Source organism: Callorhinus ursinus, unplaced genomic scaffold (assembly GCF_003265705.2).
Source record: "Callorhinus ursinus isolate GAN/ISIS: 27379988/994484 unplaced genomic scaffold, GSC_fseal_2.0 scaffold30, whole genome shotgun sequence".
NCBI classification, from domain to species: Eukaryota; Metazoa; Chordata; class Mammalia; order Carnivora; family Otariidae; genus Callorhinus; species Callorhinus ursinus.
In genome coordinates, this window is record NW_027397092.1 from 18303756 (window position 1) to 18318661 (window position 14906).

Sequence of the window (14906 nt, forward strand, 5' to 3'; positions counted from 1 at the left end):
GGCGGAGGGAGACGTCATTGCAGGGTTGTTTGTGCAGCCTCGGCGGCGGCGGTGACCCACAGTGATTCGGCCGCCGCGCCGGGGGGTGGGGGGGCTGCGCGGGACTCTTTTCTTTCAGACTGACCGCGGGGCAGCTGGGGAGCATGTCGACTCCGGCCCGGAGGAGGCTCATGCGGGATTTCAAGCGGTAAGGGCCCTCACCTTCGCTTGGATGACGGCTCCTCACCATAGCTGTGGGCTGCAGGGCGGGGATCCGGGACACCTTCCTCTCATAACCCTAAGAGGGCCGACTGTGGGCCCAGCGGTACCGACGGAAGCCCAGTCCTAGCCTCCGTTCGCACTCCCTCATTCTTGCTTGCTTTTCCGACGTAAGAAATTTCGATACCCCCCCTCCCCCAAAAGTAAAAAGGATGGCTATGGTTTGTCCTAGGATTCCCCGCTGCCCACTTGGGTCAGCTGCCCGACGTTTGGCCCTAGAGCTCAAGCCTCATCCCTCCGCCCCTGCACCCTGTCATGCCCGGTCCCTGTCCCCCAGAAGCAAACCCTTGCAGAATCTTTTTCCCTGCTTGGTGCACCAGTTTTCCTGGATGGCCCTGCGGTCTTCGCTGAGGGGCAGGGTTGGGGCGAAAAGCGGCCCCCCCTCATTCTTTCTGCAGTGAGGGTGGGGTCTGCAGCGCGAGGTCCGGAGGTTGTTAACCCATCCTCCGAAACCCGACTCTCCCTCGCCCGCCCGAAAGGACCTTGAGAACTGGCTTAGAGACCTGGGACTCGGGCTGGTAGCCCGGGCTGCCAGTGCCTTCTGGAACCAAGCTCTGTGGCCTGGTGTTAAAGCCCTATCTATAGTCTCCAAAGCCTGGAAAAATGCCTTTCTTGAGGCTGGCGCTAACCTGATACTCCCTGGGCCTCCTTTTGTAAAATAGGGTTTTGTTAGGTGGTGTTGGGGTTAGTGAGGAGGAAGTGACTTTTTTTCAGTTGTTTATCTTTGAATACTTGGAGGTACGGGGCAATAAAATGAGAAAACTTAGCATTATGATCCACTGCACATTTTTAAGTGTTTTGTTTTTTTTTTCCTGGGGAGCTCTGCCCTAATTGAGACAAAGTATCTATTATAAAAACTTAGGTTAACTGTTCAGGAAGTAACCTTTCAACTTCGCCATTATAAAGCCACAGGTGAAGCATTTAAACCATTGTTTTGGGCTTTGGGCGGTTTATCATCGAATGTATTCGTAATGTAGCCGTTCACCCTTGGTGGGCGAGAAGCAGCGTAATTCTTTAAAGGCTTCTGGTCATCGTGGCTTAATGTGTTTGAGGTTGACTGAAAACTGTTTTTATGTAGCCTAATTTCAAAGTATCATATGACAATACTACATATAGATACCTGTGTATAAAATGTTTCATTTATTTTTCTATTGAAATGACAGTCTTTACAAGGAGATGCTCTATTTGGTGCAAAAGTTGCCTTCTAAAGCTTAAAATCAAATTTCATGTTAGCTCAATTGAGTGAAAGCCAAATAAAACTTCCAGTTCGTGTCCATTGTTACTCTGGTTTCTTACTGCCCCTCTCTGTTAAATTCTGAGTTGAACACATGACACCTTTGGTAGTTTTCCAAGGGTCTTCAGGTTACGAGAATCTGATTGTGACAAATGTTGGAAGGTAGCTTTGTATCGCTTCTCCTGATAGGAGAGGTAGATGTAGCTGTAGCACAGATCTTTAAAATGGGGACTGATGAAAAAACATAACTGAGGCTTGATTATTTTAAAGCTACTGCTAATTGAAGCAAATGGGATAAAGCTACTCGCCTGCCTAAAACTAGTTTGCTAATTGAATTGAATATCAGTGTTTTCAGTTATTTAGTGTTTGCCTTGAGGGTCCTTTGCGGGGGGGGAGGGGGTGGCCATGTTACACAGGTAGCTGTGGTTTGGACTCACATAGACCATCTTTGCATTTTTACAGCAGCAAAAAAGAGGGTCTCTGAAAATATTTTTTGCACTTGGGGCTTTTAATTTTTGTTGTTGATGGCAGTCTGTATGCATCACATCTCGAAGATACCTCTTAATCTTCATTTTCAAAGAGGGATGACTCCAAAGCTCTTTGGAAATTTAGACAATTTGGAGAGGTATTCAGTAAGTATATACATGGTTGATTTTTTTTTCCTTTTTAGTCCTATGGTTTATTTTACCTCAGCACAAGAACGAGGAAATGATTTAGTTTGTGTCAGAGTAGGTAGAATAGTCCATAAGGGTTCTCTTTGGCCTTCGTAGTGACCTTCATGTTCAACTTTGAAAATTACTACTCTCAATTTCTAGATTGCAAGAGGACCCACCTGTGGGTGTCAGTGGCGCACCATCTGAAAACAACATTATGCAGTGGAATGCAGTTATATTTGGGTGAGTAGAAAGATATAACAAATGATACATATAGTAATTCTTTAAGAAAAGTGAATGTATCAACTAGGCAAAGAGGCTGAAGTGGAATTGGGGGCTCTTACAGAAACTGCAAAATAAATTTTAAAAAAAATTCTGTGTTTTTGCAGTTAACTAAATTTTATTTGTGTTGGTGTTACTGCCTTTGATTTTATAAGCACTTTGGGTTTTACCTGATTAAAAATATCATTTGAAACTGAACAAGAAAAGGTAAATTATTTTCTACAAAATAAAATATACCAAGCAAATGTTTATGCTTGCATTTTTTTGGAACTGTAAAAAGACTAAGAAGAAAAAATACTCAGAGCGTCCAATGTGGCAAGAATAAACAAAAAATGTTAAACAAATTATATATATTGCATGTATGCTTTTTTTTTTTCCTAAGAGACGGGTTAGGGATGGGGGCATAGGGAGAGAGAATCTCAAGTAGGCTCCACAGCCAATGCCAAGCCCCACACGGGGCTCAGTTCTCACCACCCTAAGATCATGACCTGAGCCTAAATCAAGAGTTGACTGCTTAACCAACTGAGCCACCTAGGCACCTTGATTTAAAATTTTCTTATGCCTTTTCTCCTGTTTTTCTGGACTTGATCTTTTTTCTTTCACACTTCTTAAAACTAGGGTTTTGCACTAAAACTTCAAAGGGGCACATTCATAAACAATTCTGAGTTGCCATCGAATTAGTTATGAGTCTATGTTAAATACTAGTGAAAAAGTTAGTGTAGTTTATTCTTCTAAAGAGATATTAAATTCAAGCTAACTTGCAAGAAATAAACTTGATGGTGCAGCTTAGGAAAGATGAAATTGGGATATGGAGGCAGGGAAAAGATTTAAGCAAAAGAAAGTGGCTTTCTTGGTTACGTCAGTTCTATCTGGCTGTTTTGAACAAGAGCTGTTGCTCTGTTGGGAAGCAGAACACTTTGGTTTGGTGTTACAATTATCTTTAAAGGGTATTTCCATCTTATTGATATAAATTGAAAATATGACTTTTTTCTCTTAAGAATACACATTTACAAAATGGACTGGTTGGTATTTATGAACTGAAATTTTTGTGTGCTAAAATTATGAGCCTTTTTTTTGTTTTGATCTTTTTCTATACCCCCCTAAAATGAAAACTTAGAAAATAGTTACCCTTTATTCCTACGTCCATAAAAATCTAGGGCTAAGATGATAGCCTTGTGACTCCACAGATCATTAAAATGAGCCCCTCTTTCTCTGAGTTTATCCTATCCACTCTTCATAGTCAAGAAGATGGGGATTCTCAGTCTCAGCTCAGGTCTTGGATCTCAGGGTCTTAGGGGTGGGCCCTGTATTGGGTTCCACCCTGGGCCTGGAGCCTCCTTTAAAAAAAAAAAAATCAGGAAAAGGCAGAATTAAACATCTTTTAATCAGAAATCTTCTTGTTTTCAGACCAGAAGGGACACCCTTTGAAGATGGTAAGTCATTCTCAATTATGTTTTCTGTAGTACTGGGACACTGCTTTTAAGTAGGAAATTATAACACCAACATTTCTAATTTAAAACTATTTTCTATTGTTACTAGGTCAAATTAAAATTAAATAATGCTACTGAGAATTTATAGTTCACAAAGGACTTTTTTCTACATCAGCTTGACCACCTCCATTGCCAGTTCTTTGTGTTACTTTGGTATTTGGCTGTAGAACTGTAGACCTAGATGGTAGGTTAAAGGAGAGTAATCATGCTCTTTTAACATTGTTATCTACGGTGGTAAGGTGTTGAGCTGAAATTGTTCTTAAACATACATAGCTGGGGCATCTGGTTTGCTCAGTCAGTAGAGCATGTGACTCTCAATCTCAGGGTTGTAAGATTGAGGCGCACATTAGGTGCAGAGATTACTTAAAAAAATTTAAAAATCTTAAAAAAAAAAAAACCACATAACGTAGCTGCCAGTAGCCGCACATACTACAGCTTACTTTTGATACCCATAAATAGTTAGCATTCTGTGGAATCTTTTGCCTCTTAAATTTAGTTTTTTCACCAAGAGCCAGGAAAATGGAAAACTGGTTCTGATACATGTTTATAATTGAGCTTTTCATACTGATTTTAACCAGGTTCTTAGATTTTCCCTAATTATAGCATAGATATTTAAGAATTGTTGAACAGGTTTTTAATTATCAAAATGGCTCCAGAATTAACCCATCGAAGATATATACACAAAGATACTGATTGTACTATTTTTAAGGAGGTAGCCTGAATGCCTAATAGGGGGAAATGGTTAAGCAAATATATGATTTGTGGAATTAGATTGTGGAATATCATGTACTTGTTAAAGAATAAGGTAGATCTGGACTTAAGTCTCAAGAGACAAAGTTTCAGAATGATACATACTGTATTACATTTTTACCAAATAACATGTATCCAAGTGTGTGTATTAAAGGGCTGTGTACCATACTGTTGAAAGTGGTTACTGCTAAGGTGAGGGTAAGGAATGGAAGAGAAGTACTTAAGGACTTTAGCTTTTTGCACTATACCAGGGGTTCTTGGGTGGTCCATGAGCCCCCTTTTCAAGTCCCTAAGCCTGTTTCATGGATTCTTTGTAATTAAAACTGTCTTTATACCAATACTAAGACATTTGCCCTTTTTACTCTATCAGCATTTGCACTGGTGGTACCAAAACATCAGTGGCTAAAACTGGACCTGTGCAGTTTAGTATCCTGGCACAAATCGATACAGTGGCTCTAAACTGTACTAGTGGTCATTGTATGTATGTATGTATTTAGAAATTAAAAATTTTTTAAAGTTTTTTTTTAAGTAATCTCTACACCCAGCATGTGGGGCTTGAACCCACAACCCTGAGATCAAGAGCCTCACACTCCACCAACTGAGCCAGCCAGGTGCCCCATAGTCTTTGCATTTTAAAAGCTGCCAGTTTCACTTAAAAATTTTTTGTCTTGATGGCAAAAAAAAGTCTTGATGAAGAAGTAGATATTATTATTACTGAATGTCTGACCCTTGAGTATACATTTTTAAAATACTTTGTGTGATTAAGTGGAATGTATGCATAAAACACTTCTCTTGTGATGATTTTCTGGAGGAAAAGCACTTCTGCAGTTGAGTTGCAACTTAAACTTTTTTTCATGGAACATTTTTACTTGAATGAATGAGAGACAAACATAATTTAGATTCGACCGTTTGGCAGACATACTCAAAAGTGACTGAAGTGAGCTGTTAGATCAAGGAAAGTAACTGAGTATTGTTGCTACTGATAAAATAATGGTTTCCCACTACTTTAAGACTTCTCTGATAACATCAGTAGGTGGTATTACCTAATTGTGGTTTGTTTTTGGATAGTATATCATGAAATGTGGCAACATTTACAAGAATTGTATCATTCATTGAACCAATATTTTCTGAATGACCAGTGTATAAAAGAAAATTAGGGATGGATAAAACATTTATGCCGCATGTAACAGATTTTAATGTAACTGATGGAAAAAGTATGTATGATTTCAGACTCTACATTGCAACTAACCCTTAAAACTTACCACTTCTTTACTGTAGTAATCAAAAAAGAGTATCTATAATTATCTGAAAAAACTATTGAAATATTCCTTTTTCACTTAACATATTTTTGTGAGACCTTGTTTTCTTCCTGTACCTCATCCCAGAACAGCATATTGCAACAGATCGAATGCAGCAGTAGCTGAGAGAATCCAGCTGTCTTCTATTAAGCCAGTCATTAAAAAGATTTGCAGAAATGTAAAACAGTGCTAAGCTTCTAACTTTGTGGGGAAATATATTACTTTTCATTAAATGTTACTTAAGTTAATGTGTAGTGAGTTTACAGTAATTAATTAATGAATTTTTAAAAATTTTCTGGGTTGGGGTGCCTGGCTGGCTCAGTTGGTAGAGCATGTGACTCTCGATCTCAGGATCATGAGTTAGAAGCTCACATTGAGCATAGAAATTACTTAAAAAAAATTCATGAGTTAAATACTGTCTAATATAAGAAATACTGATAGTTATATTCAGTGGTGTGCTGGAGGTAGTTTGTACTGATTCATGAAAACAGATTGTTAAAAATTGGGAATTTTTGCAAGCTAATTAATAGAGCCAATATTTTAAAATGAAATTATTTTCCATTTTTGGTAGACATATATAAAATGGTATGTTGTCACATGTATCCCTTCCCAGCTTTGCATTCAGTTGACTTCCCATTGGAAGCTTGGCTGTGATTGGGAATAAGAGTATAAAGGGGCCCTGAGACTCCGTAAAGTGGGCAGGAAAAAACTTGAAAATTGCTGTTCATATGTGTGTAGGCTGAAATTTTTACAATGTACATTTTTTTAAATTAAAGCAAATTAAAATCACACTTTCAAAATACATAATTAGATATGACTATCTTCACTATTTAACTGTACTTTTCATAACACCTCTGATGTATTCAGGATATGAAATAGATACCACATTTGATTTTGCTTGTATCTTTGTCTTCCCTAATCCCAAATTTCCAAGGAGCAAAAAATGTGAAAAGATAGAGGTTGTATACCAAATATATAAAGATAAATTATCAGATAAAATAAATAGAAGAAAGGATTTTTGTTTTATTTTTTAAAACTGCATTGATGAAATCAGAGCAGAACCTTCTAGAGACATCTGGAATGGTTTAAACTTTTATTGACTTCATTAGGAATAAGTCTCAATTTACTGAGTATGTCCAAGGGATTGCAGTTAGAATACGTCTCCAACCTTCAGGTGGACTTCCTCAAAATAAAAGAACTCTGGATAGTGAATAAACAGAATAGAAGTACAAAAACCCAATGGTTATTTTTGCAAAATAGATTTGGAATTGGAGTTGAGAGTTCTACTTTGTACACTGTGAACAGATTAACTTTCTTAGAAATGCATAATTTTTTTAAAAGCCTGTGTCTGTACTGACCATAAAACACTGCTTTACAAGAGTGTACCACGTTGGTCTATAACCAACAGTAGGCAGTTACACTTACTGGTTCTTGGCATATTTAAGTGAAAGGATTCGTATGGGAACAGAGAGACCTTTCAAATTAATGTCCATGCCTTCAATCTAAGTCCTTTGTCATGTGGTAGTTAGCCCCTCTCAAAATCTTTTGGCATTCCCCTTCTAAGCTATAATAAACTAGCTATAGTTCCCCAAATGTGCATTTTAAATTTCAGTAGCTAGGGCCAAATTGCTTTCCAAAAATATGGCAGTTTAACATTCCCACCAATAGCACATGAAAGTGTGTGTTCCCAAGTGCTTGCCAGTGCTGTGTGTTACCAGTCTAACGTAAATCAAAGTATATAATACGTTTTATGTGCTAAGACAAAATTGACATCACTTTTTGTGTGGTTGTGCAAAAACCACTATGGGTTGGGAATTCATTGATGAGATTAAAAAGTAATGCTTGTCTTTACCATAATTATTTTGGTTTGTTTTCTATCTAGGTACTTTTAAACTAGTAATAGAATTTTCTGAAGAGTATCCAAATAAACCACCAACTGTTAGGTTTTTATCCAAAATGTTTCATCCAAATGGTAAGTAACATTTTATTTATTAAACTTCATAAGTGATGGGGGGAAAAGAGTTCTTTCCTTCCTTGTAGGCCTTGCCCCATACTTCTCACTGCTACAGGCCACTTCTGGATGTTGCTTCCATGTCAGTATTAGCTACGTTTTTGTAGCCTGGAATCTTTAGAAGGTTCCACATTTCAGGTAAAGTTGTTTTGTCTTAATACTTTTGATTTTAAAATAATACCTATTCATTTGTAGAAATGTGAAGGATACCAAAAAGAATGTGTTGCTTAAAATTTAGCTTTAAAAAAAAATAGGGCGCCTGGGTGGCTGTCGGTTGAGTGTCTGTCTGCCTTCGGCTCAGGTCATGATCCCACAATCCTGGGATCAAGTCCCACATCGGGTTCCCTGCTCGGTGAGGAGTCTTATTCTCCCTTTACCCTTCCCCCCTGCTCGTGATCTCTCCCACTTTTTCTCTCTCAAATAAAATCTTCAAAGATAATAATAAACTACAAATAAATGCTTGTACAAAATTGAGATCATATTGTAACTTTATATACTATGAACATCTTATGAATATTCTTTTGCATCATTCTTAATGGTTGCATACATGTTCTGTGAGGTAACCATAATTAATCTGTGTCCAGTTGTTGGTGATTTTCAGATTTTTTTTTAAGATTTTATTTTATTTTGAGAGAGTGCAAGTGCGGGGGAGTTGTTGCAGAGGGGGGAGAGAGAGAATCTTAAGCAGGCTCCACGTTCAAGGCGGAGCCTGCTCCATCTCATGACCCTGAGATCAAGACCTGAGCCAATATCAAGATTCGGTTGCTTAACCAACTGAGCCACCCAGGTGCCCCAAGTTCTTTGTAATTTTAAGCAGCACTTTGAACATTCTTGAAAATCTTCCCAAATACCCATGAATATTATTAATAAGTTTTTAGAAGTGGGATTACTGGGTCAAAGGTTCATATATTTTTAAGGCTTTTTTAAGTACAGGTTTCCATTTTTTCTCTCGTTCTTACTTTCATTTGGAGAAATTTATTTACTTATTAAAGATTTTATTTATTTATTTGACACAAGGAGAGAACACCAACGGGGAGTGGCAGGGAGAAGGAGGAGCAGGGAGCCCAATGCAGGTCTCAGTCCCAGGACTCGGATCATGACCTGAGCTGAAGGCAGATGCTAACCGAGCCACCCAGGCGCCCCTGGAGAAATTTTATTCCTATTTTCCATAAATGGTTTCTGAGTGACTTTTGTAATTAAACTTGCTCTTCTATGACTTCCTGTTTACTTCTAATACATGTATATTCCTGGATAATAAATTACTGTACGAAAGACTTATTTTTCCAAAATATTTAAGCTTTCCTTTTTGTATCCTTTGCTCATTTAAATATGGTCTTTCCCATCAGTTAACTTACTTGCAGAAGGAGTCACTTAATATTTATTCCACTTTAGTTTAATCTTAGACTTGTTATTGAATTGACCCACAATGTAGTAAGAAGGATCTGTAAATGAAAGAAGGTGGGAAAGACTGTACAATGTGCAGGAGGTTCTGTATTTGTAGGTATAGTGTTTTCGTCGTTGGGAAAACAGTGTATTAGATTATTTCTCATTCCTTCATATTAATAACAGTGGTTTCCCTTTTTTCTTTTACCAGTACTCTTTTATTAACTTTCTGGTCTGTGCTGTTCATTCGTTTAAATTATACAGTTCAGGGGTTTTTAGTATACTGAGTTGTGTAACCATCACCATATCAATTTTAGAATATTTTTATCTCTCCCCAAAAAAATCCCATGACAATTGGCAGTCACTCCCTTTTCTCCCAGCACCCTAGCCCTAGGCAGTCGTATTTTCTTAACCTCTGTAGATTTGTCTGTTCTGGACATTTCATATAAATGAAATCCTATAATGCATGTGGTCTTTTGTGACTGACTTCTTTCAGCTAACATAGTTTTCAGGGTTCATCCATGTTGTAACTGTATTCTATTTCCTTTTATGGCTGAATGAAATTTCATTATATGAATATATATACTCTTGTTTATCCATTCATCAGTTGATGGATGCTTGATTTCTAGTTTACTTTTGGATTACTTCTTAGAAATAGTTACTAGTTCAAAACTTTAAAAATCATTTTGTGTTTTCATGGGTTTTACAGAGGTGATAATTGTTCTTTAGACTTGCCAAGTTTGATGTTCCTGTGGGATAGATAGTAAGCTGTTGACTAGGCTGCTTTAAAGCAGAGAGTTAAATCTGGTCTAAAGCCAGTAAGTGGGAGGCGCCTGGGTGGCTCAGTCGTTAAGCGTCTGCCTTCAGCTCAGGTCATGATCCCAGGGTCCTGGGATCAAGCCCCACATCGGGCTCCCTGCTCCGCAGGGAGTCTGCTTCTCCCTCACCCACTCCCCCTGCTTGTGTTCCTGCTGTCGCTATCTCTCTCTGTGTCAAATAAATAAATAAAATCTTTAAAAATAAAAAAAATAAAGCCAGTAAGTGGAAGTAGCTAGCACAGATGGATGGTCATTGAGGCCGTGAGAGTGAGTAACACCACCCAGAGGCTGTATAGAGGCCAGAAAGAAGAGGATGGAGGATAGAGCCCTGAGAAATGACAGTATTTAAGTATAATTTGCCTCCTCTCCCCCCGAAAGCCTCACTTAATTCCTGTCTTTATGTAGGGTGATCGGGCTTGCTCCAGGAAGCTTTCCAAAGTTTGACAGTATAACATTTAAATGCATTTCTCCTTTGTCAACACAGCAATTCTACTTCTGGAAATTTGTCGTGTAGACATAGAGTCTCACAAGTGGGTAAAAATTTATGTTCATGTTCATTGTATTTTCACATAATCAGTTCAAGAGGAAAAAAGACTTCCCAAATGTTAAAGACTTAAAACATATTAATCACTGGATTTTTATTTTATTTTTTGATTATGAAAGGAAAGCATACTCATTAAAAACAAATCATAAAATATAAGAATCCTATTACTTACAGAGAGCCAGTACGTATATCCTGGCATTTATTTTGTACCTACACATACTTCAAATGAAAATATTTAAATATTTTGCAAAAAAATACCATTATCCTCTAAAAATTGAAAACTTATTAAGACATTATGGATCTTTCTCTGTCAGTTAACAGAGGGTAGATGTGCATCATTTCTCTTGGCTACATTGGTATTGGTTATATGAATATACTGTTAATTTAGCCAGTCATCTCTTTATGGACCACAAGGTCTAATTTTACACGCTTATAAACAGTATTGTAGTGAACTTCCTATAAATAAAACTTCATGTGTCCACATTTATTTCTTTTAGGAATAATTTCTGGGAGAGTAATTATGTCAAAAAATAAGTATTTTTTTTTTCAAGAGCTTTATTTAAGGAGTTCAGAAATAGATGCTTTAAACAGATTGGCTATAAAGGTGGGTGTTGGAAAAATTTAGCTCTGACAAAGCTTCCTGATGAAAAGGTGCAAAATAAGAGATCTTAGTTTTAACACTGGTTTTCCTGTGAGACAAGAGGGTTTGGTAATTAATGTTCAGAACTCTGGGCCAATCGTTCTATTTGTGGTAAAGATTTCTGTTTTAACTGTTTTAAATATAAAGTTAATAGGTAACCAATTTTAGTGTTGTTTTTGCAGTGTATGCTGATGGTAGCATATGTTTAGATATCCTTCAGAATCGATGGAGTCCAACATATGATGTATCTTCTATCTTAACATCAATTCAGGTAAGTGTGTGTTAGGTTGCATCATGATTTTTCAAGACTCTATGGGATACAGTCAGCTCCTTTAGGAGCAGTAGCAGGTAACCAATGGCACAGCCTGGATAAAATCCTATGCTTTTCAGACAACTGGTCTGCTTTTTTGTTAGTGACCACATTGGATCAAACGCACAGTTTCCTGATCCTTGTGTAAATCAAGTGTTCTCACAGGTCAGGTATTATTTATTCCCATGAAGCATAGAGGATGTAGAAAAGGAAAATGCTTCTTGGAAATAGATGATTGCTTAGAAAAACCATAGGGACCTCAGGAAACTGCCAAGTGCAGAGAACCATTAAGTATGTTACCCTATCCAAGAAATCCTATTTTAAAAAAAGGTAGTGTAACCATTTGCCAAAACACTGTGGCAGATAATTTCAGAGTTGACCTTGAATGACAGTTTTGGAGAGAGGTGGAGTGAGGGATGTTTTAGTTTACATGGATGTGAGAGGAACAGAAGTAAAATTTGGGTTTGTGACTTTTTTTAAAGCCTTTCCTATCAACATTTCTTTAATTCAGGTCATTTTATAAACATTGTTTTCAACTTCCCTATTTTATTCCCTTGCTGCTGGATGTATATGTTTTCTTGATAAAAGGAAACAAGACTCACTACCCAACTTACTGTCGGACATTTGCAAACCACAAAATAGAGTTTAACTTTGGAAAATGCTATTTCTAGGTATTGTATATTTAACCATATCGAGCTGTTTATTTCTAGGCCAATGTTTCAGTATGTTGAAGAATATTCTTTCCCATTTTCTTTGAAATTGGAGGTCTTTTTTTTTTTTTTTTTTTTTTACAGTCTTGAGGTCTTTTCTTTACATTTATCACACCATGAATTCATAGGGAATGGGTTCCAGCAGTTCAGGCTCCTTTCCATTAGTTCTCACAAAGTGTGCTTCTCTGGGTGGGGCAGGCTGGCGCTTCAGTTGAACCCAAGTACCTTTCTCTTCAGATTCCTTCTTTTTCTGATCATTTTCCTTCACACGCTTCAGGAAGCTGTCTCGGCTCTTTTGAATGTTTAATATGCTCAATGCGTACATTAATTCTCTTGGCAAGAATCTTGCCCTTGTTTGTTTACAACAATGCCAACGGCATGCTGAGTAACGTTGTAGACTCTTCCAGTTTTGCCCTGGTAACATTTGTGGGGCATTCCTTTTTGAACAGTGCCCATTCCCTTGATGTCCACAGTATCACCTTTCTTATAGATTTGCATGTATGTGGCCAGAGGAACAACTCCATGTTTTCTAACAGGTCTAGAGAACATATAGTGGGTACCTCTCTTCTTTCCCTTTGAGTTGGTCATTTTGGTGAATTACTGGAAGATGACGGTTCCGGCCGAAAGGCTGAAATTAGAGTTCTTAGGGTAGTTGAGTACTCTGTTTTGGAAGCTTCAGTTCTCTAGCAGCAGGAAATTATTAAATTCATCAAGCCATTTCTGAAAGTATTTAAGACCTAAAAATATAGGAGATATATACTAATATATGCCATTTCTTTACTGAGTAATTTGTTCTTTTGTACAACTTCTGTGTTCCATATCTAGACCCATGTTAATGTAAAGAGTAACTCTCTACAAATCCTTTTTTCCTTTCTCTTTCCTTCCAGTCTCTGCTGGATGAACCGAATCCAAACAGTCCAGCCAATAGCCAGGCAGCACAGCTTTATCAGGAAAACAAACGAGAATATGAGAAAAGAGTTTCGGCCATTGTTGAACAAAGCTGGAATGATTCATAATAGACAACTGGTCTGTTAATTTTTTTCATCATTGTTGTGTATAATTTACCTCTCAGTAGAAAGGCTAACAAATTTTAAGTGCCACAGGTTTTAAGGATTCTGCAGAAAAAAAAGTCCTTCAGTTTAGAACCTACAAAAGCTTGTGTATCTTGATTAATGTACTTTTTATTGCATGGTGTGAACTAAGTTATTGCTTACATAAATTTGTAATATATCCTGTTTGTATTTTTTTCCAAGTGTATAATGTTGGTGTGGAGTTTTCATGACAGAATAATACACATTTTGTAAATCTGTACTTTTTTCAAATATTGAATGCCTTATTTTTGAATTCTTTAGATTTTTAAATTGGAGAAAAGCACTTAAAGTTTTTTATATATGAATATTACATGTAAAGCTGTTAAAATACATAACTTCAGTGCAAGAGACTTTGTCACTTATTTCCTTATCTGTGTAGGAGGGGTTAATAAGTCTCTAGCTCTCCATCAATTGATAGTTTATTTCCAGTTTCAAAAGAACAGATTTATATTTTATCAAGAAATTCTTCAAATTTGATTCTAACCACCAATTATAATTTCCAACTTTATTTTAAATGTTTGAATGAAACTAAATCCGTTTCACTTGAGCAATTATAGACATAACTGGTTTGATTCTGTCCAACTCTGTATTTAGGCCACTTGTTACTGTTTCTTCATGCACTACTTACTGTTAAACTGTACCTTTTGCAATTTCACAGTTTGTACCTCTACCATGAGGAATTGGCACCTCTACCTGGAGCAGAGAGCTAATGTAACTTATTTGCTGCTTGATAGCACTTTAAAAGAAGATTTTTGATAATGAAGAAAGTAAAACCGTAAACATTTACCAAAATCCATGCCCCACTATTAACACTGAGTAAGAGTTGGTTGCATTGGTTTAGCAAGGCAGATATTTGGAAGGATCTTGGTGTAACTTAAAATATTTGAAAACTGCCTTTTAATGCAATTGCGTATCTGTTTATTCTGGAAAAATGTTTTAATACCAGGGCCTGCTGAGTTGCTTTCTCTTGTGGAGATTTTTTTTTTTTTAATCTCCTAAGTTGTATAAAAGTTGTACTGCATCTTAGTTTACTGGATAAATTTAAAACACAGTATTGTAGAAAGCTAATACAAAGCTATCCTATGCCTTCAAATAGTACAGAAAATGGAAAATATACAAGTAAATTCTGTTGAAACACCTGTGTAGTCTTTCTAGTAGTTAAAACAGCTATTTGAGTAACCCCAATAGTTTCTTGTCCTATTCTTACTTAGCTTAGTAAGCTAACAGTTTCTCTGTTGGAAGACTAGGGTCACAGTGTCTGCAGCTTCTATTTTTTAAGCCAAGTTTAACACTGGAAGGATAAGTGCTGATGTTTCCCTTTAAGTTATTACTTGGCAAATTTTGGGGTAAGTGTATGATCTTAGGAAGCTTTTTATACAAATAAGAGTCCACTCACTGGAATTAATGGCCAAAAAGATGCTTACGGGTACTTTT

The 14906-nt window shown here is 37.1% G+C and overlaps 1 protein-coding gene across 1 annotated transcript; it reads left to right on the forward strand.

Moving 5' to 3' along the window:
* The first annotated feature begins 20 nt into the window (after window positions 1–20).
* UBE2B (ubiquitin conjugating enzyme E2 B) lies at window positions 21–14609 on the forward strand. The gene is made up of 6 exons (XM_025860796.2): window positions 21–187; window positions 2308–2388; window positions 3835–3860; window positions 7848–7937; window positions 11544–11632; window positions 13269–14609. The coding sequence occupies exons 1-6, from the start codon at window positions 144–146 to the stop codon at window positions 13395–13397; spliced, it is 459 nt and encodes a 152-aa protein (XP_025716581.1). The 5' UTR covers window positions 21–143; the 3' UTR covers window positions 13398–14609.
* Window positions 14610–14906: the final 297 nt, after the last annotated feature.